The sequence below is a fragment of the Carassius carassius genome, chromosome 47 (genome assembly GCF_963082965.1).
Source record: "Carassius carassius chromosome 47, fCarCar2.1, whole genome shotgun sequence".
Taxonomy (NCBI): Eukaryota; Metazoa; Chordata; class Actinopteri; order Cypriniformes; family Cyprinidae; genus Carassius; species Carassius carassius.
The window spans coordinates 18,772,941-18,792,229 of record NC_081801.1 but is presented as its reverse complement, the minus strand read 5'-3'; the positions used below and the strand labels follow the sequence as shown (position 1 = coordinate 18,792,229).

The following is a 19,289-nucleotide window of genomic DNA, read 5'->3' as shown; positions in this document are numbered from 1 at the left end:
TTTGGACAACTATAAACCAGTAATTTAATAATATGTTCTTGTCATAGTGCACGCAAAGGCCTATTAATACAAACAGAAAGCCCACAAATGATCAAAACTGTGTAAAATGATGCATAATTTCATTCTAAACAAGCACGCAAAATTTAAGAGAGATTGGGCAAAAAAAATAACAACACTATAACAGTTATGTTTAAAAACAAATTGTTGTTTGAGTAAATGCAATTTATAACCACTAGATGGCAGCGGAAGACCAATAATGGGCTCATTCAGCTAAGTTAAACAGTACTGTTGAAAGGATTCATTAATTCATGCCTAAACAATCAAAAAACACAGTTACAAAATTATAAATCTCATTGAGTTAAAGTTTTCCATTTTGTTTATACATATATATCAGTTTTTAAATGTTTGCCACATTATGATTACAGTGAAACCTAAAAAGGACATCTAAACTCTGAAAAACTAGTTTAATCATTTAATTTCAGTGCATGTGTCTGACTGTGACTACCTCAGAGGCCTTAAATGCTTGAACCCCGGTAAATGCTGCTTGCAGCTTTAATTAGGGGTTCAAGCACGAAGTGCTGAAACCCTATTGTTTTTGTTAGGATTTTTATTAGGGGTTCAAGCACGAAGTGCTGAAACCCTATTGTTTTTGTTAGGATTTTTATTATTATTATTATTATTATTATTCTTCTCCCCTAAAACTGAACGTGCAGCCCAAACCGTAAGGCCTAGAGACTTGAAATTTGGCCAGATTGTAGAGCTCAATTTGGGGAGAACCTATCAAAGTCTCAGCCCAATCGGCCAAAGGGGGGCGCTACAGCGCAAAAAACAAAATTTTCAGACATTTTTGGCCATAGATCGTAAACCGCTTGACGTAGACTCAAAAACTATGCATCGTTGTGATCCTTGGGTTAGTACGGAAAAAATTGCTCTGCGCCTTTTTTTACTCTACGACGCACCGTTTTTCCGTAAAATGGACCTAAAGCTCAAACCCACTTTTGCGAACTAGTCCTAGGATTTTCAACCAATCGGAACCAAACCACTGCAGAAATATTCCCTGGACACTCACTATCAATAATTATCAAAAAAAAGTAGAAATTTCGATTCTTACGCGAAACAGCACGCCAAAAAGCGTCTATGCTAACATTAGCCAAATGTTATTTTGACTATAACTCTTGAACGAAATGAAGTATCTTCACCAAACTTGGTACACATATGTATGAGCTGAATCTTTGGTCAAATAAAAAAAATTGTGCATCTTTGCCACTTGGGGGCGCTCTAAGATAGAAAAAACACATAAATGGCTATAACTAGGCAGCCGTTGGCTCGATCGACTTGAAAATTGGTATGCAGTGTCTTGGTCTGAAGGGGCACAAGTACTTATGAGGACATTTGCATATCTCAAAAAACATGGCCGCCATTGGCCAAACAATTTAAAGCACCTATTTGAAGGGGTTAACGGAAGTTGATCGGAACGAAACTCGCTGGGTACGTTCGACTCATGAACCTTAAGGTCTGTAAGAATTTTGAAAGAAATCGGCCACTAGTTGGCGCTAATGAGATTTTTTGGCTCCGTAATCACGTGGTGTAACACAGATTCACACAATATGCATATCATTTGATAGATCTCCTCATTATGCACAAATTTGCCTCAAGAACTATGGCTGTCAATCAAATCGTTCATTAATTATTCACAAATATGTTAAAAACCTACTTTTGCGAACTAGTCCTAGGTTTTTCACCCAATCAGAACCAAACCACTGCAGTAACATTCTCTGGATGCTCTAGATCAATAATTATCAAAAATTTTTTGAATTTTGTCCTTTGGTTAGCTGTAACCAGGTCATTTATAAAAAGGGGCGTGGTCACATACAAACAAAAGCTTATAAAACCTCAACAGAAACACAAAACTTTACGAAACTTGGAGAAAACATGTAGCAGATGTCTCTGAACAAGCATGCAAAGTTTCATGGAGATCGGGCCATAGGTGGCGCTATAACAGTATAAAAGGTCTCAAAAACACAGATTTATATGGTAAATGGCCTCAAATTGGTTGAAAATGCTCATATATTCACACAAACACTTGATCATATGATAGATCTCCTCATTCTGAACAACTTTGCCTCAGGGAGCGAAGATGTCAATCAAACCGTTCATTAATTATTCAAAAATATGTTAAAAACCTACTTTTGCGAACTAGTCCTAGGTTTTTAGCCAGATCGGAACCAAACCGCTGCAGTAATATTCTCTGGACTCTCTAGATCAATAATTATCAAAAAAATGTTGAATTTTGTCCTTTGGTTAGCTATAACAGGCTAATATAGAAAAGGGGCGTGACCAAAATACCCAAAAGCCTATAAAACCTAAACGAAAACTCAAAACTTTATGAAACTTGGTGAAAACATGTAACAGGTGACTCTTAACAAGCATGCAAAGTTTCATAGAGATCGGAACATAGGTGGCGCTATAACAGTAGAAAAGGTCTCAAAACAAAAGATTTATATGGTAAAAGGCCTCAAATTGTTTGAAAATGCTCATATATTCACACAAACGCTAGATCTTCATATCATATGATAGATCTAATCATTCTGAACAACTTTGCCTTTGGGACCAATGTTGTCAATAAAGCTGTTAATTAAATATTCAAGATTATTTTAAAAAGTTACTTTGGCAAATTAGTCCAAGGCTTTAAGCTGAAAATCAATAAAACCACTGAAGTACAATTCTCTAGACTCTGAAGGTCAATAATTATCAAAAACATGTTAAACAATTGCATTTGGACAACTATAAACCAGTAATTTTATAATATGTTCTTGTCATAGTGCACACAAAGGCCTATTAATACAAACAGAAAGCCCACAAATGATCAAAACTGTGTAAAATGATGCATAATTTCATTCTAAAGAAGCATGCAAAATTTAAGAGAGATTGGGCAAAAAAAAAATAACACTATAACAGTTATGTTTAAAAACACATTGTTGTTTGAGTAAATGCAATTTATAACCACTAGATGGCAGTGGAAGACCAATAATGGGCTCATTCAGCTAAGTTAAACAGTACTGTTGAAAGGATTCATTAATTCATGCCTAAACAATCAAACAACACTGTTACAAAATTTTAAATCTCATTGAGTTAAAGTTTTCCATTTTGTTTATACATATATATCAGTTTTTAAATGTTTACCACATTATGATTACAGTGAAACCTGAAAATGACATCTAAACTCTGAAAAACTAGTTTAATCATTTAATTTCAGTGCATACGTCTGACTGTTACTACCTCAGAGGCCTTAAATGCTTGAACCCCGGTAAATGCTGCTTGCAGCTTTAGTTATTATTATTATTATTCTTCTGCCCTAGAACTGAACGTGCAGCCCAAACCGTAAGGCCTAGAGACTTGAAACTTGGTCAGATGATAGAGCTCAATTTGGGGAGAACCTATCAAAGTCTCAGCCCAATTGGCCAATAGGGGGCGCTACAGTGATCGAAAATGCGTTTTAGCTAATAGCTCCTAAACCGCTTGTGATAGAGCCAAAAATGTAACATTTCTGGAATCCTTGGGTCATGCGAAATGAAAAACGGTCACTCTGATTTTGGGTCTAGGAGGCCTCGTTTTTTCGCAAATTTGACGTATGTCCAAAACCTACTTTTGCGAACTAGTCCTAGGTTTTTCGCCCAATCTGAACCAAACCACTGCAGAAATGTTCTCTGGCCAGTGAATATCAATAATTATCAAAAAAAAGTAGAAATTTCGACTCACTGTCGTAATGGGATGCCAAAATGTTTGAAAGTCGAGGACCAATTTTACGCAACAGGCTATAACTCATGAATGAAATGAGATATCTTAACCAAACTTGCTGAACATTTTTATGAGCTAAAACTTAGGTCAAATAAAAAAAATTGCACACCTCTGCCACTTGGGGGCGCTATAAAAAGAAAAAACACATAAACGGCTATAACTAGGCAACCGTTTGCTCGATCGACTTGAAAATTGGTATGCAGTGTCTTGGTCTGAAGGGGCACAAGTACCTATGAGGACATTTGCATATCTCAAAAAACATGGCCGCCATTGGCCAAACAACTTTAGGCACCTATTTGAAAGGGTTAACGGATGTTGATCGGAACGAAACTCGCTGGGTACGTTCGACTCATGAACCTTAAGGTCTGTAAGAATTTTGAAAGAAATCGGCCACTAGTTGGCGCTAACAAGTTTTATGGCTCTGTAATCACGTGGTGTTTCACATATCAACACAATATGCATATCATTTGATAGATCTCCTCATAATGCACAACTTTGCCTCAAGAACCATTGCTGTCAATCAAATCGTTCAATTGTTATTCACAAATATGTTAAAAAGCTACTTTTGCGAACTAGTCCTAGGTTTTTTGTCCGATTGGAACCAAACCACTGCAGTAATATTCTGTGGACTCTCTAGATCAATAATTATCAAAAAAATGTTGAATTTTGTTCTTTGGTTGGCTTTAAAGGGGTAATTTAGAAAAGGGGTGTGGCCAAACACACCCCAAAGCCTATAAAACCTAAACGAAAACTCAAAACTTTATGAAACTTGGTGAAATCATGTAACAGGTGACTCTTAACAAGCATGCAAAGTTTCATGAAGATCGGACCATAGGTGGCGCTATAACAGTAGAAAAGGTCTCAAAACACAAGATTTATATGGTAAATGCCCTCAAATTGTTTGAAAATGCTCATATATTCACTCAAAAACACTAGATCTTCATATCATATGATAGATCTCCTCATTCTGAACAACTTTGCCTCTGGGACCAATGTTGTCAATAAAGCTGTTAATTAAATATTCAAGATTATTTTAAAAAGTTACTTTGGCAAACTAGTGATAGGGTTTAAGCTGAAAATCAATAAAACCACTGAAGTACAATTCTCTAGACTCTGAAGGTCAATAATTATCAAAAACATGTTGAACAATTGCATTTGGACAACTATAAACCAGTAATTTTATAATATGTTATTTGCATAGTGTACACAAAGGCCTATTAATACAAACCGAAAGCCCACAAATTATCAAAACTCTGTAAAATAATGCATAATTTCATTCTAAACAAGCATGCACAATTTATGAGAGATTGGGCAAAAAAAAAAATAACACTATAACAATTATGTTTAAAAACACAGTGTTGTTAGAGTAAATGCAATTTTATAACCACTAGATGGCAGCGGAAGACCACTAATGGGCTCATTCTGCTAAAGTTAAACAGTACTGTTCAAAGGTTTCATGAATTCATGCCAAAACATTAATAAATTAACTGTTATAACATTTTAAATCTCATTGAGTCAATGTTTTCCATTTTGTTTATACATATATATCAGTTTTTACAACTTTGTCACATTATGATTACAGTTTAACCTGAAAATGACATCCAAACTCTTAAAAAGAGAAGACTTGCAATAAGTTTGTCACCTATCACTTATTTCAAATACCTATATCTGCAACAGAATGTGTGTGCATGTATATGTGTGTCTGTGTGTATGTGTGTGTGTGTGCATATGCTTATAGAGTATTAATATATTAGTCTAATCATTTACTTTCAGTGTGTGTGTCTGTCTGTCAGCCTGTTCTCCATTTTGGATGTGTTTAACTGTCTTCCATACATCCAGGTTGGCTCAGACCACCTCAGAGGCCTTAAATGCTTGAACCCCGGTAAATGCTGCTTGCAGCTTTAATTATTATTATTATTACTACTACTACTACTACTTCTACCATGCAGCAAAAAAAAAAAAAGTTTAGGGGTCGTTCAAATGTCGCGTGGAAAACGCTAGGTGCATCGTTTTCTGCTTCATTCCAAAGTGCTCGGGCAGATGTGCTCCTGAAGCGTCTGTCATTGCTTAAAGCCCATCTTACAAGTTGAAGATTCCTGTGAATGAACGCATAGATAAATAGTGTAGGAACTCTATTTGCGTGAAGAAATTAATCATAAATGTGCATTAAAGCTTTTTAAAAATAAATTCAGTAAAATTACTTCCACTGTCAAAAACGCTCTGATCGGAAGTGATGCAACGGCTGGTAAATTTCATCTCTTCGTAATCGAGTCAGACAGTGAAGAGGTTGCAGTAGGGGTTATTGTCAACTCTTACGATGGGCCATTGCCCTATAATTATGAGCCGCCTAGGTGAGAGAGGGGTCAGGCAGAGTTAAGGGGAAGGGTAAATGGACAGAGGAGAGAGAGTTGTGGTGTGAGGAGAATCGGTAGAGTGACCACAGGCTATAGCTAATGTCAATTGTGGCTAACGTTGTCTCCATGTTTATCACATTGCAGTATCTTTAATAAATCATATTTAGCGATATTGCTGTTGACTTTGTTTTTCAAGCATCCATGTAGATTGTCACCATCTATGCCAGCAACATAGGTCTTAATCTAGAAACATCCCATAAAATGTTTAATCTAGATCCCAGATTTTAAATGAATGCTGTAGGGTGTAGGCTATAGTTTACATCTGTGACGGTCAGCTAGTCTGGACAGGGATGGAAATGCTGTGCATTTCTGCACAACATATTTTATCGTGTTTTTTTTTTTTTAGATATTGCATGCTGATTTTTTTTATCAGTTACTGCTTTCAGACCTAGGTGTCCGCATGTTCTGCTTCTGCATATGTCAAGCGGTTGGGCCGTATATCTGAACAACATAACCGGTCGGCTGTTATACTACTCCCCACTTAGTATTTCCGACAAACATTATGTAAATGAGCTTGCATGTACTGCGGAGTACGTGTATGAAAGCAGTTAGTGTTCCGGTTAGGACGGGAATATGCTGTTCATGTAAATACAGTCATTGTTACAAAACCCTACTATAACTATAATAATGATAACAACAAACTCTCTTTTCTGTTACCACCTCTCAGACTGCGTAAACCCGGGGTGCTCAACACTACTCCTGGCAATCGACTGTCCTGGAAAGTTCAGCTCCAATCCTAATCCAACACACCTGAAGCAACTAATTAAGGTCTTCAGGCTCACTTAAAAATTAAAGGCAGGTGTGTTTGATTAGGATTGGAGCTAAACTTTGCAGGACAGTCGATCGCCAGGAGCAGGGTTGGGCACCCATGACCTAAACCCACACTGAGAACCAGGGCGGCAGCACCTATGTTTGCCTGTCGTTACGTCATATGACGCGTTCTCTGGGAAAAGGCGTTTTTTTTTTGGAGCATAGCTTAGAATAGGTACACTTTTTTCTTAATTTCTGCCCGTGGGTGTTGGAAAACATATGTATTCTTATGTATGTCTTTTTAAATTAACATTTTCATACAAGATTCTGTATTAATTAAGTTATACAATTAAATTGAAAGATGGCCTTTAACCCCGATTTCCACTGCACACGTCTGCGGCGCGTTACGGCTCTCCACGCCACTTCTCTAAAGATAGGCACCTAGTCTATTTTTGATGCACGCCGCGTCCACACCGCCCAGCAAATACAAAATAGAAGTAAAAAAATCATGTACATCGTAAAATAAACACTGTGCAGATTCCCAATCGTATTTCACGTTACTATATTCTTGCTAGGAGGCCAGAAATAGATGACGAGAGGTTCATCCTCAAAGTTGAAAAACTTCACATTATTATGACACCACAGATCCTTTTTACAACGACAATTAAAAAAAACAAAGTGGTGTGGAGTTTAATCGCAGGAGTTTGTAGGAGTGGAATAAACAGAATTAAACCGGACAAAACATTAACATTTAGCCAACCACGTTAGAACACAGAAATCAAGAAAAACCACCTCCTCAGAGCTGCAATGCGCCATAGATGTGTGCAGTGGAAATCAGGGGTAAGCATCCATCAGTGGCGATATCAGTTACAACAAGGAAATTTCAGCAATGAATTTCCACCACCAAAAAACCCTTGCTGTATTTTTGCTACAAGATTTATTTACAATGTAAACTAAAAAAAAAACTCTGCAGTGTTTGGGTGCACACCATTTTTCAAAAACAACGGGGAATGTCACCCCGAAGGAAGCTGATTGAGTTGGTTCTTGTTACATGACCTGGTGGGCTTGCATTATTCTGAAAAGTTGAGATGTTTTTAAGTCGATGCCATGCGGATACGCCTGGGAAAAAACGAGCGCGTCGCTTCGCTTCCATTATGAGTGCGCATACATTTGAAATAACGAACTTGAGCACCCAAAAGACGCGATATGTGAACGGACCCTTAATCGGTCAAAATGTTTACTTTCGGTTAACTGCTAAACGGCCAATATGAGCATCCCTAACTGGCATATAAACATTATATAACATACAAAACTAATTCATTTTAAGCCACACAAAGTCAACATGTTGGTATTTCTTGCTCGGAATCTGCCTAAAATATCTCTCTCTCTCTCTCGCTCTCTCTCTCTCTCGTTCTTGGTGGACATAGATGGCAATTCACTTTTGCTTTATTTAAACAAAGCTTTACGCTGGATAAATTATTTTTCAAGTTTTTTGCATTTGGCCTGTTGAGGCTTTGTTTGTTTGTTTTTATTCATTGTTTTTGGTATTTATACAAGTGCATTTTTTAACAGACTGACAGTCCATTGCTTTTATTGTTTTTTTTTGTTTTTTTTTTTTCATTTATTGTGGATATTTAAAATGTTTGCCGTTTTCAGTGTTAAATATTCTTTAGAAATAAAAGTTTATTTATCTTGTACCTGGTGTACCTGCATTATTATGCCATTATCATTATATAAGTTGAATCTGGTCTTAGAATGACAATATTATCATTTATCGCAATAATTTCTTGGACAATTTATCGTGACAGGCCTAGATGAGACGAACAATTGCTGTTAGATATACCCAGAACAAACTATATCTCATGTTTAACCCTAGACATCAGAATCGGTGGCAAATTTCAAAAGAACTGGCTTAGATGAGGCTGTTCTCAGCAGGTATGCTTAACAGCCATGGACACCTCTGGAGCTTCTCCAAAAAATGTTGAAGCAATTTTTTTAAATAGTTGCTGTTTTTATAAATAAACCTCATATTTTAAGTAAAGAAAAAAAAAGAATTCTCACATTTAGCTTTTAAAACAAAATTTCATGGCACCATGAGTTATTTGTAAAATTGTGGGTTATAAATGAAAATTAATATTCATATGAAATTTTCATTTACATTTTCAAAGTGAAATTCAAAAATATTAATGTGTAGGTGTTTGAAAATTGATAAAAAATGTATTGTGGCATAACAGACATTTAGTCGCCTTGCAAATGGAGTTGCATATGAAAGTGATTTTACAATTAAGATGTTAATACCACATTAGTATTCATTCCTAAGCCAACATGTTTTATATAAAAAAATATGACAGCATTTTAATTTCTGTATGTGCTATTCCTCTAAAGTCACACTTCCTCAAACACACTTTTTTTATTTTTACCATGAGCAGGAGATTGGAGATATGGGCCACCTGCCTACAGATCTGAAGCTTGAAAAGAAACCAGTCCCTACTGACAACGAGAGTGACAGCGATGACTCTGAAGTTATGAACAACACTTCAAGCTTTCTCCGGAATAAAAAGAGAGGTCTAAATAACTTCAAAAACAGCTTTTTCTCTGGCTGCACACCTATCCGTGAAGAACATTAGTATTACAGTAGTAGAATGTGATATATAAACACTTGCTAACTTGTCTCTTTTTTTTTTCTTTTTTTTTGATGTGGGTTAAATTGAAGCATTTGTTTAAATTCATAATTGTAACAGGTTTGTGGAATCTGCCATTTATTTGCAATAATGGTTAATGCACTAATAATTTGAACTGCTTATGTCATGGGTTATTTTATTGTCTTAAGCAATATGGCTGTATGACATTTGAAAGTCAGGGTTGTAGATGTTATGACATGTTCTATTAAAAATCTAATGACTTCAATAAATGGTTCATTTTATTTTTGTTGTTTATTACTTTACATTGCTGTTAAAACATTTAAATACTCAAAACTGATCTTTTTATCTCTCTTGTTGTGAATTTTGGTGCTCAGATTTTTATTTATTTATTTTTTTGTTGCTGTTGTTCAATGAACATATACATAAATTGTCAATTTCTATATTGGCAAGCAGAGCCACACAGGGCCTTGCACTTCAGGGGGTCTCTTAAAAATTGGTAAATTGTTAATTTGCCCAGTTTACACACTATAGCAGGTCAAAAGTCAAAGTCACCTTTATTTATATAGCGCTTTAAACAAAATACATTGCGTCAAAGCAACTGAACAACATTCATTAGGAAAACAGTGTCAATAATGCAAAAATGATTTTTAAAGGCAGTTCATCATTGGATTCAGTGATGTCATCTCTGTTCATTTAAATAGTGTCTGTGCATTTATTTGCAATCAAGTCAACGATATCGCTGTAGATGAAGTGTCCCCAACTAAGCAAGCCAGAGGCGACAGCGGCAAGGAACCGAAACTCCATCGGTGACAGAATGGAGAAAAAAACCTTGGGAGAAACCAGGCTCAGTTGGGGGGCCAGTTCTCCTCTGACCAGACGAAACCAGTAGTTCAATTCCAGGCTGCAGCAAAGTCAGATTGTGCAGAAGAATCATCTGTTTCCTGTGGTCTTGTCCTGGTGGTCCTCTGAGACAAGGTCTTTACAGGGGATCTGTATCTGGGGCTCTAGTTGTCCTGGTCTCTGCTGTCTTTCAGGGATGTAGAGGTCCTTTCTAGGTGCTGATCCACCATCTGGTCTGGATACGTACTGGATCCGGGTGACTGCAGTGACCCTCTGATCTGGACACAGACTGGATCTGGTGGCCACGGTGACCTCGGAACAAGAGAGAAACAGGCAAATATTAGCGTAGATGCCATTCTTCTAATGATGTAGCAAGTACATAGGGTGTTATGGGAAGTGTTTCCGGTTCCGGTTTACCTAATTAATGCAGCCTAAAAATCCTTTAACGGATTTGGATAATAAAAGCATCTTAGTAAGTTATGTGTATGCCAGGTTAAAGAGATGGGTCTTTAATCTAGATTTAAACTGCAAGAGTGTGTCTGCCTCCCGAACAATGTTAGGTAGGTTATTCCAGAGTTTAGGCGCCAAAAAGGGAAAAGGATCTGCCGCCCGCAGTTGATTTTGATATTCTAGGTATTATCAAATTGCCTGAGTTTTGAGAACATAGCGGACGTAGAGGATTATAATGTAAAAGGAGCTCATTCAAATACTGAGGTGCAAAACCATTCAGGGCTTTATAAGTAATAAGCAATATTTTAAAATCTATGCGATGCTTGATAGGGAGCCAGTGCAGTGTTGACAGGACCGGGCTTATATGGTCATACTTCCTGGTTCTAGTAAGAACTCTTGCTGCTGCATTTTGGACTAGCTGTAGTTTGTTTACTAAGCGTGCAGAACAACCACCCAATAAAGCATTATAATCTAACCTTGAGGTCATAAATGCATGGATTAACATTTCTGCATTTGAAATTGAGAGCATAGGCCGTAATTTAGATATATTTTTGAGATGGAAAAATGCAGTTTTACAAATGCTAGAAACGTGGCTTTCTAAGGAAAGATTGCGATCAAATAGCACACCTAGGTTCCTAACTGATGACGAAGAATTGGCAGAGCAACCATCAAGTCTTAGACAGTGTTCTAGGTTATTACAAGCAGAGTTTTTAGGTCCTATAATTAACACCTCTGTTTTTTCTGAATTTAGCAGTAAGAAATTACTCGTCATCCAGTTTTTTATATTGACTATGCAATCCATTAGTTTTTCAAATTGGTGTGTTCCACCGGGCTGCGAAGAAATATAGAGCCGAGTATCATCAGCATAACAGTGAAAGCTAACACCATGTTTCCTGATGATATCTCCCAAGGGTAACATATAAAGCGTGAAGAGTAGAGACTCCTGCCTGCGGGTGTCGCTGTTGGACAGTGTTTTCTCTACTTCCTGTTGGCCTTCTGTAGCAAATTGTAGCTCCGTGTAGCTGTTTTTATTTTATTTTTTTCTCTAGAATCTTTATCTTACTATCACTCTCTGTTTTTTTAAAGTGTTTTTCACAAGTTCATCAAACAACCGCAGTAAGAATTTTCATCAAGCACGGTGAGTAATGGCTTCTCCTATCATTGTTTCTTGCACCTCTTGCCACATGTACAGTTTATCTATCTCTGTCGCTGATGAGGGATTCACATGTGATAAATGCAGGGAAATAGTTAGGCTGACAGAGAAGATTTCAGAATTAGAGACACGCATCCAAACTTTAATTGAGGACAGTAAGAATGTTAGGGCTCTAGATACGGCTTTGGATGCGTCTAGCTCAGGGATTCCTGTACATTGTTCGGTTCCGGAAACAGAGCCCCAGCAGCAGGGCAACTGGGTGACGGTGAGGCAGCGTAGTCGTGGGTCAAAACACCGCTCTTCTGTTCCGATCAAAACATTAAACAGGTTCTCCCCACTCAGTGATGCACCCACTGAGAAACCTGATGAAAGTGCTCTAGTTATTGGTGATTCTATTGTACGGAAAGTGAATATAGAGACACCAGCCACCATAGTCAAATGTTTACCGGGAGCCAGAGCGCCTGACATCTTGGCAAATTTAAAAGTGCTGGCTAATGTTAAACGTAAATACAGTAAGATTGTTATTTATGCCGGCGCTAATGATGTTCGACTTCGCCAGTTGGAGATCACTAAAAATAACATTAAAGAGGTGTGTGAACTTGCAAGCACGATGTCAGACACTGTAATATGTTCTGGTCCCCTCCCTGCTTACCGTGGTGATGAGATGCATAGCAGATTGTCATCACTCAATGGCTGGATGTCTAAGTGGTGCCCACAGAATAACATAGGTTTCATAGACAATTGGACGAGCTTTTGGGGCAGACCTGACCTGTTTAAAAGAGATGGTCTTCATCCCTCCTGGGGTGGCGCCACTCTTCTCTCTAGAAATATGGCAAATAGTCTTAGTGTTTATACTTGACTAACTGGGGCCCAGGTCAGGAAGCAGACAGACTGGCTAAACAGAGGTCACAGAGGTCAGTTAATTCTCAGCACATAGAGACTTTTTCACCTAGATATCACACTATAGAGACTGTGTCTGTTCCCGAAACTAGAAAAAACAAAAAACGTCCAAACCAAGTTAAGATTAACAATTTAATTGAGGTTCAACAAATAAAAAACAGAAGCACTATGGATAAACAAATGATAAAGCTTGGCTTATTGAATATCAGATCCCTTTCTACGAAAACACTTTTTGTAAATATGATCACTGATCATAATATAGATGTCCTCTGTTTGACAGAAACCTGGCTAAAACCTGATGATTACATTATTTTAAATGAGTCCACCCCCCAAGATTACTGTTATAAACATGAGCCACGTCTAAAAGGCAAAGGTGGAGGTGTTGCTTCAATTTATAACAACGTTTTCAGGATTTCTCAGAGGGCAGGCTACAAGTATAACTCGTTTGAAGTAATGGTACTTCATATAACATTATCCAAAGAAACAAATGTTAATGATAAATCCCCTGTTATGTTTGTACTGGCTACTGTATACAGGCCACCAGGGCACCATACAGACTTTATTAAAGAGTTTGGTGATTTTACATCTGATTTAGTTCTGGCTGCAGATAAAGTTTTAATAGTTGGTGATTTTAATATCCATGTTGATAATGAAAACGATGCATTGGGATCAGCATTTATAGACATTCTGAACTCTATTGGTGTTAGACAACACGTTTCAGGACCTACTCATTGTCGAAATCATACTCTAGATTTAATACTGTCACATGGAATTGATGTTGATGGTGTTGAAATTATTCAGCCAAGTGATGATATCTCAGATCATTATTTAGTTCTTTGCTAAATTCATATAGCCAAAATTGTAAATTCTACTTCTTGTTACAAGTATGGAAGAACCATCACTTCTAACACAAAAGACTGCTTTTTAAGTTATCTTCCTGATGTATCCAAATTCCTTAGCATATCCAAAACCTCAGAACAACTTGATGATGTAACAGAAACTATGGACTCTCTCTTTTCTAGCACTTTAAATAAAGTTGCTCCTTTACGCTTAAGGAAGGTTAAGGAAAACAGTTTGACACCATGGTATAATGAGCATACTCGCACCCTAAAGAGAGCAGCCCGAAAAATGGAGCGCAGCTGGAGGAAAACAAAACTAGAGGTATTTCGTATTGCTTGGCGGGAAAGTAACATATCCTACAGAGAAGCATTAAAAACTGCTAGATCCGATTACTTTTCTTCTCTTTTAGAAGAAAACAAACATAACCCCAGGTATTTATTCAATACAGTGGCTAAATTAACGAAAAATAAAGCCTCAACAAGTGTTGACATTTCCCAACACCACAGCAGTAATGAGTTTATGAACTACTTTACTTCTAAAATCGATACTATTAGAGATAAAATTGCAAACATTCAGCCGTCAGCTACAGTATCACATCAGACAGTGCACTATAGACCCCCTGAGGAACAGTTCCACTCATTCTCTACCATAGGAGAGGAAGAATTGTATAAACTTGTTAAATCATCTAAACCAACAACATGTATGTTAGACCCTATACCATCTAAGCTCCTGAAAGAGGTGCTTCCAGAAGTCATAGATCCTCTTCTGACTATTATTAATTCCTCATTGTCATTAGGACATGTCCCCAAAACCTTCAAACTGGCTGTTATTAAGCCTCTCATCAAAAAACCACAACTTGACCTCAAAGAACTAGTTAATTATAGAGCAATCTCGAATCTCCCTTTTCTGTCCAAGATACTAGAAAAGGTGGTATCCACACAATTATATTCCTTCTTAGAGAAAAATGGTATATGTGAGGATTTCCAGTCAGGATTTAGACCGTATCATAGTACTGAGACTGCTCTTCTTAGAGTTACAAATGATCTGCTCTTATCATCTGATCGTGGGTGTATCTCTCTATTAGTTTTATTGGATCTTAGTGCTGCGTTTGACACAATTGACCACAACATTCTTTTGCATAGACTTGAATACTTTGTTGGCATCAGTGGAAGTGCATTAGCATGGTTTAAATCGTACTTATATGACCGCCATCAGTTCGTAGCAGTGAATGAAGATGTATCCTATCGATCACAAGTGCAGTATGGAGTACCTCAAGGCTCAGTACTAGGGCCGCTACTCTTCACGCTTTATATGTTACCCTTGGGAGATATCATCAGGAAACATGGTGTTAGCTTTCACTGTTATGCTGATGATACTCAGCTCTATATTTCTTCGCAGCCCGGTGAAACACACCAATTTGAAAAACTAATGGATTGCATAGTCGATATAAAAAACTGGATGACGAGTAATTTCTTACTGCTAAATTCTGAAAAAACAGAGGTGTTAATTATAGGACCTAAAAACTCTGCTTGTAATAACCTGGAACACTGTCTAAGACTTGATGGTTGCTCTGTCAATTCTTCATCATCAGTTAGGAACCTAGGTGTGCTACTTGATCGCAATCTTTCCTTAGAAAGCCACGTTTCTAGCATTTGTAAAACTGCATTTTTCCATCTCAAAAATATATCTAAATTACGGCCTATGCTCTCAATGTCAAATGCAGAAATGTTAATCCATGCATTTATGACCTCAAGGTTAGATTATTGTAATGCTTTATTGGGTGGTTGTTCTGCACGCTTAGTAAACAAACTACAGCTAGTCCAAAATGCAGCAGCAAGAGTTCTTACTAGAACCAGGAAGTATGACCATATTAGCCCGGTCCTGTCAACACTGCACTGGCTCCCTATCAAGCGTCGCATAGATTTTAAAATATTGCTTATTACTTATAAAGCCCTGAATGGTTTAGCACCTCAGTATTTGACTGAGCTCCTTTTACATTATAATCCTCTACGTCCGCTACGTTCTCAAAACTCAGGCAATTTGATAATACCTAGAATATCAAAATCAACTGCAGACGGCAGATCCTTTTCCTATTTGGCGCCCAAACTCTGGAATAACCTACCTAACATTGTTCGGGAGGCAGACACACTCTTGCAGTTTAAATCTAGATTAAAGACCCATCTCTTTAACCTGGCATACACATAACATACTAATATGCTTTTATTATCCAAATCCGTTAAAGGATTTTTAGGCTGCATTAATTAGGTAAACCGGAACCGGAAACACTTCCCATAACAACCTATGTACTTGCTACATCATTAGAAGAATGGCATCTACGCTAATATTTGTCTGTTTCTCTCTTGTTCCGAGGTCACCGTGGCCACCAGATCCAGTCTGTGTCCAGATCAGAGGGTCACTGCAGTCACCCGGATCCAGTACGTATCCAGACCAGATGGTGGATCAGCACCTAGAAAGGACCTCTACATCCCTGAAAGACAGCGGAGACCAGGACAACTAGAGCCCCAGATACAGATCCCCTGTAAAGACCTTGTCTCAGAGGAGCACCAGGACAAGACCACAGGAAACAGATGATTCTTCTGCACAATCTGACTTTGCTGCAGCCTGGAATTGAACTACTGGTTTCGTCTGGTAAGAGGAGAACTGGCCCCCCAACTGAGCCTGGTTTCTCCCAAGGTTTTTTTTCTCCATTCTATCACCGATGGAGTTTCGGTTCCTTGCCGCTGTCGCCTCTGGCTTGCTTAGTTGGGGACACTTCATCTACAGCGATATCGTTGACTTGATTGCAAATAAATGCACAGACACTATTTAACTGAACAGAGATGACATAACTGAATCCAATGATGAACTGCCTTTAACTCTCATTTTTGCATTATTGACACTGTTTTCCTAATGAATGTTGTTCAGTTGCTTTGAGGCAATGTATTTTGTTTAAAGCGCTATATAAATAAAGGTGACATTGACATTGACATTGCTTTTGTAAAATAAAGCAAACATAATGCGCTTTCTGCTGTCTTGGACTGTGAAATTAAGTCAAGTCTGCTTTATTGTCAATTCTTCCACATGTACAGTACATACATACAAAGAATTGAAATTGCGTTACTCTCAGACCCTTGGTGCATACAGATAACACTAACATTAGAGGCTAAAAATCTTGATCAATATAAAATATAAAACACTATATAATAAGGGCATGTAAAAAAAAAAAAAAAAAACAAAGTTAAACAAAGCAGCACAAGCCACATGACAGATAGACTACAAACCAGTGAAGTGAACAAACAGTGCAGTTAAAAAGATTTTTAGAGCAAAAAAAGCTTATTCAGTCTGATTAAAGTGGCAAAGGGCTCAAGAACAGTTATTTTATTTAAACTGACTGATGAAGTGGTAGGTCATAGTTCTGTGGTGCCTGGGGCAGAAGAGGGAAGGGGGGGCTTCCTGACAGCCTGATGGATGAAGCTGTTGTTACATAACTACCCATCTAGGGTTGGGGAGTTAGTACCAAAATGAAAAAAAAAACTAAGTTAATAAATTACCTAGAACAAGATAATCCCGGAAAAATAAACATCAATCTTCCCTCTCTCCTTGGCTCACCATGAACAGGAGAAAAGGAAGAATACAAACAAAAATTGCACCTTCCCCCTACCTTCCCCTAATCAGGATAATTAAAAATAACAGACTTAACATGAAATAAGAAAGAAAGAAAAACATAATACAGATTCAGTTCTCTATTCAACTTAAGAACACTTACAACACGTCCTGAGCTCACTTACTCCAGAACAAATCAACAACTGTATAAGCACACAACTCAACAATGCGATCTGAGCTGACAGGAGGAGGAATTAATCCTGGCCACCAAAGTCTCTCTTCTCAACAGATCCACTCCTGTTTATATCCTGGCTCCTCCCCTTCACCCTCCAATCACGTCAGGCATCCATAGATTGGGTACAGCTGGTTCGAGTACCTGTCGTAATAAGGAAAGAGAACAGAGCAAGGAGAACAAAGCACAACCCAAATACACGTTCGCCCCTATGAAATTCCCGTATACATCCACCAACGTAACACCCCCATCATTAAATTTTTGCACCTGACAAGAATGCAAAAACAATTTCACATCCCCAAGTCAATCATCGGCTCTCCGCACTCGGGACAGCGCATCAGCCACTACATTGTCCGAACCCTTCTGATGTTTTATTGCAAGGTTGTACTCCTGCAAAACAAGTGACCAACACATCAACCGCTGGTTAATGTTAGACATTTGTGACAAAAACACTAATGGATTATGATCGGTGTACACCTTAATCGGGCTGCAGTGACCTCCCAAATACACTTCGTAGTGTCGCAATGCCAGGACCAAGGCCAGCGCCTCCTTCTCAATAGTGCTGTAATTGTACTGACACTTGGAAAATTTCTTAGAGAAATAACACACAGGATGTTCAATACCAGAGTCATCCTCTTGTATCAACACTCCACCAGCTCCAACAGCACTTGCGTCCACATTCAGCTGAAAAGGTCGTGTGAAATCAGGAGCGGAAAGAAGTTTTTTTTTCCGGATTTTTTCAAAATCCACGGTAGTATCCGTCCATTCCCAAAAACCTCCTAAGTTCTCTTTTATTTACAGGAGTAGGAAAATCACGAATTGCACTCACTTTGGCCACCACAGGCTTCACGTGCCCCTGACCTACCATTTTACCCAGGTATGTAATCACTGCATTTGCAAATTCACACTTTTAAAGATTCAAAGTTAAAGAATCTTCGGCCAGACGATTGAACACTAGGTCCAATTGGTTCACATGTTCCTCCCAGCTGTTTGAATAAATTACTAGATCATCTAGATATGCTTCGCAATTTGGCACTCCTGACAAAACTTTCTGCATCAGCTGCTGGAAAGTCGCTGGGGCATTCCGCATACCGAACGCCATCACAGTATATTGCAGAAAGCTGTCAGGAGTGACAAACGGAGATATTTCACTAGCTCGGGCAGTCAAAGGGACTTGCCAATACCCCTTGAGTAGATCTAATTTGGTAACATACCAAGCAGAACCAATTCGATCGACACAGTCTTCAATTCGGGGTAAAGGAAAAGAATCTGCCTTAATAACACTGTTAACCTTACGATAATCTGTACAAAAACGGAAAGTAGTGTCTGGTTTCTGAACCAACAAACATGGAGAACTCCATGGGCTTTGACTATGGACAGCCAACCCATTTTTCAACAAATAGTCAATCTCATTTTTCATCGCTACTCGTTTCAATGGATTTAGTCGATATGGGTGTTGTTTAATGGGCAAAGAAGCACCCACGTCGATATCATGGCACAACACTGTAGTTTTCCCAGGAACATCAGAAAAAAGGGAGGGGTATTTTCGTATTACACACACCACATCATTTGTTAGGGTAACAAATGTTCAAGACGAGAATCTGTACTACTTAAAACAACTGAATTTTCCAGACGTACCCCAAACCCTTGAAAGTCACCTGCCACAC

At 38.0% G+C, this 19,289-nt stretch overlaps 1 protein-coding gene across 1 annotated transcript in view; it reads left to right on the top strand.

The window, feature by feature from the left end:
- kif4 (kinesin family member 4) overlaps positions 1 to 9,885 on the top strand; it is a 181,421-nt gene extending 171,536 nt beyond the window's left edge. The window contains exon 31 of the mRNA XM_059542117.1: positions 9,392 to 9,885. Coding sequence (XP_059398100.1) covers positions 9,392 to 9,589 — 198 coding nt within the window. The 3' untranslated portion in view covers positions 9,590 to 9,885. The remainder of the gene's footprint in view (positions 1 to 9,391) is intronic.
- The last annotated feature ends 9,404 nt before the right edge of the window (positions 9,886 to 19,289 follow it).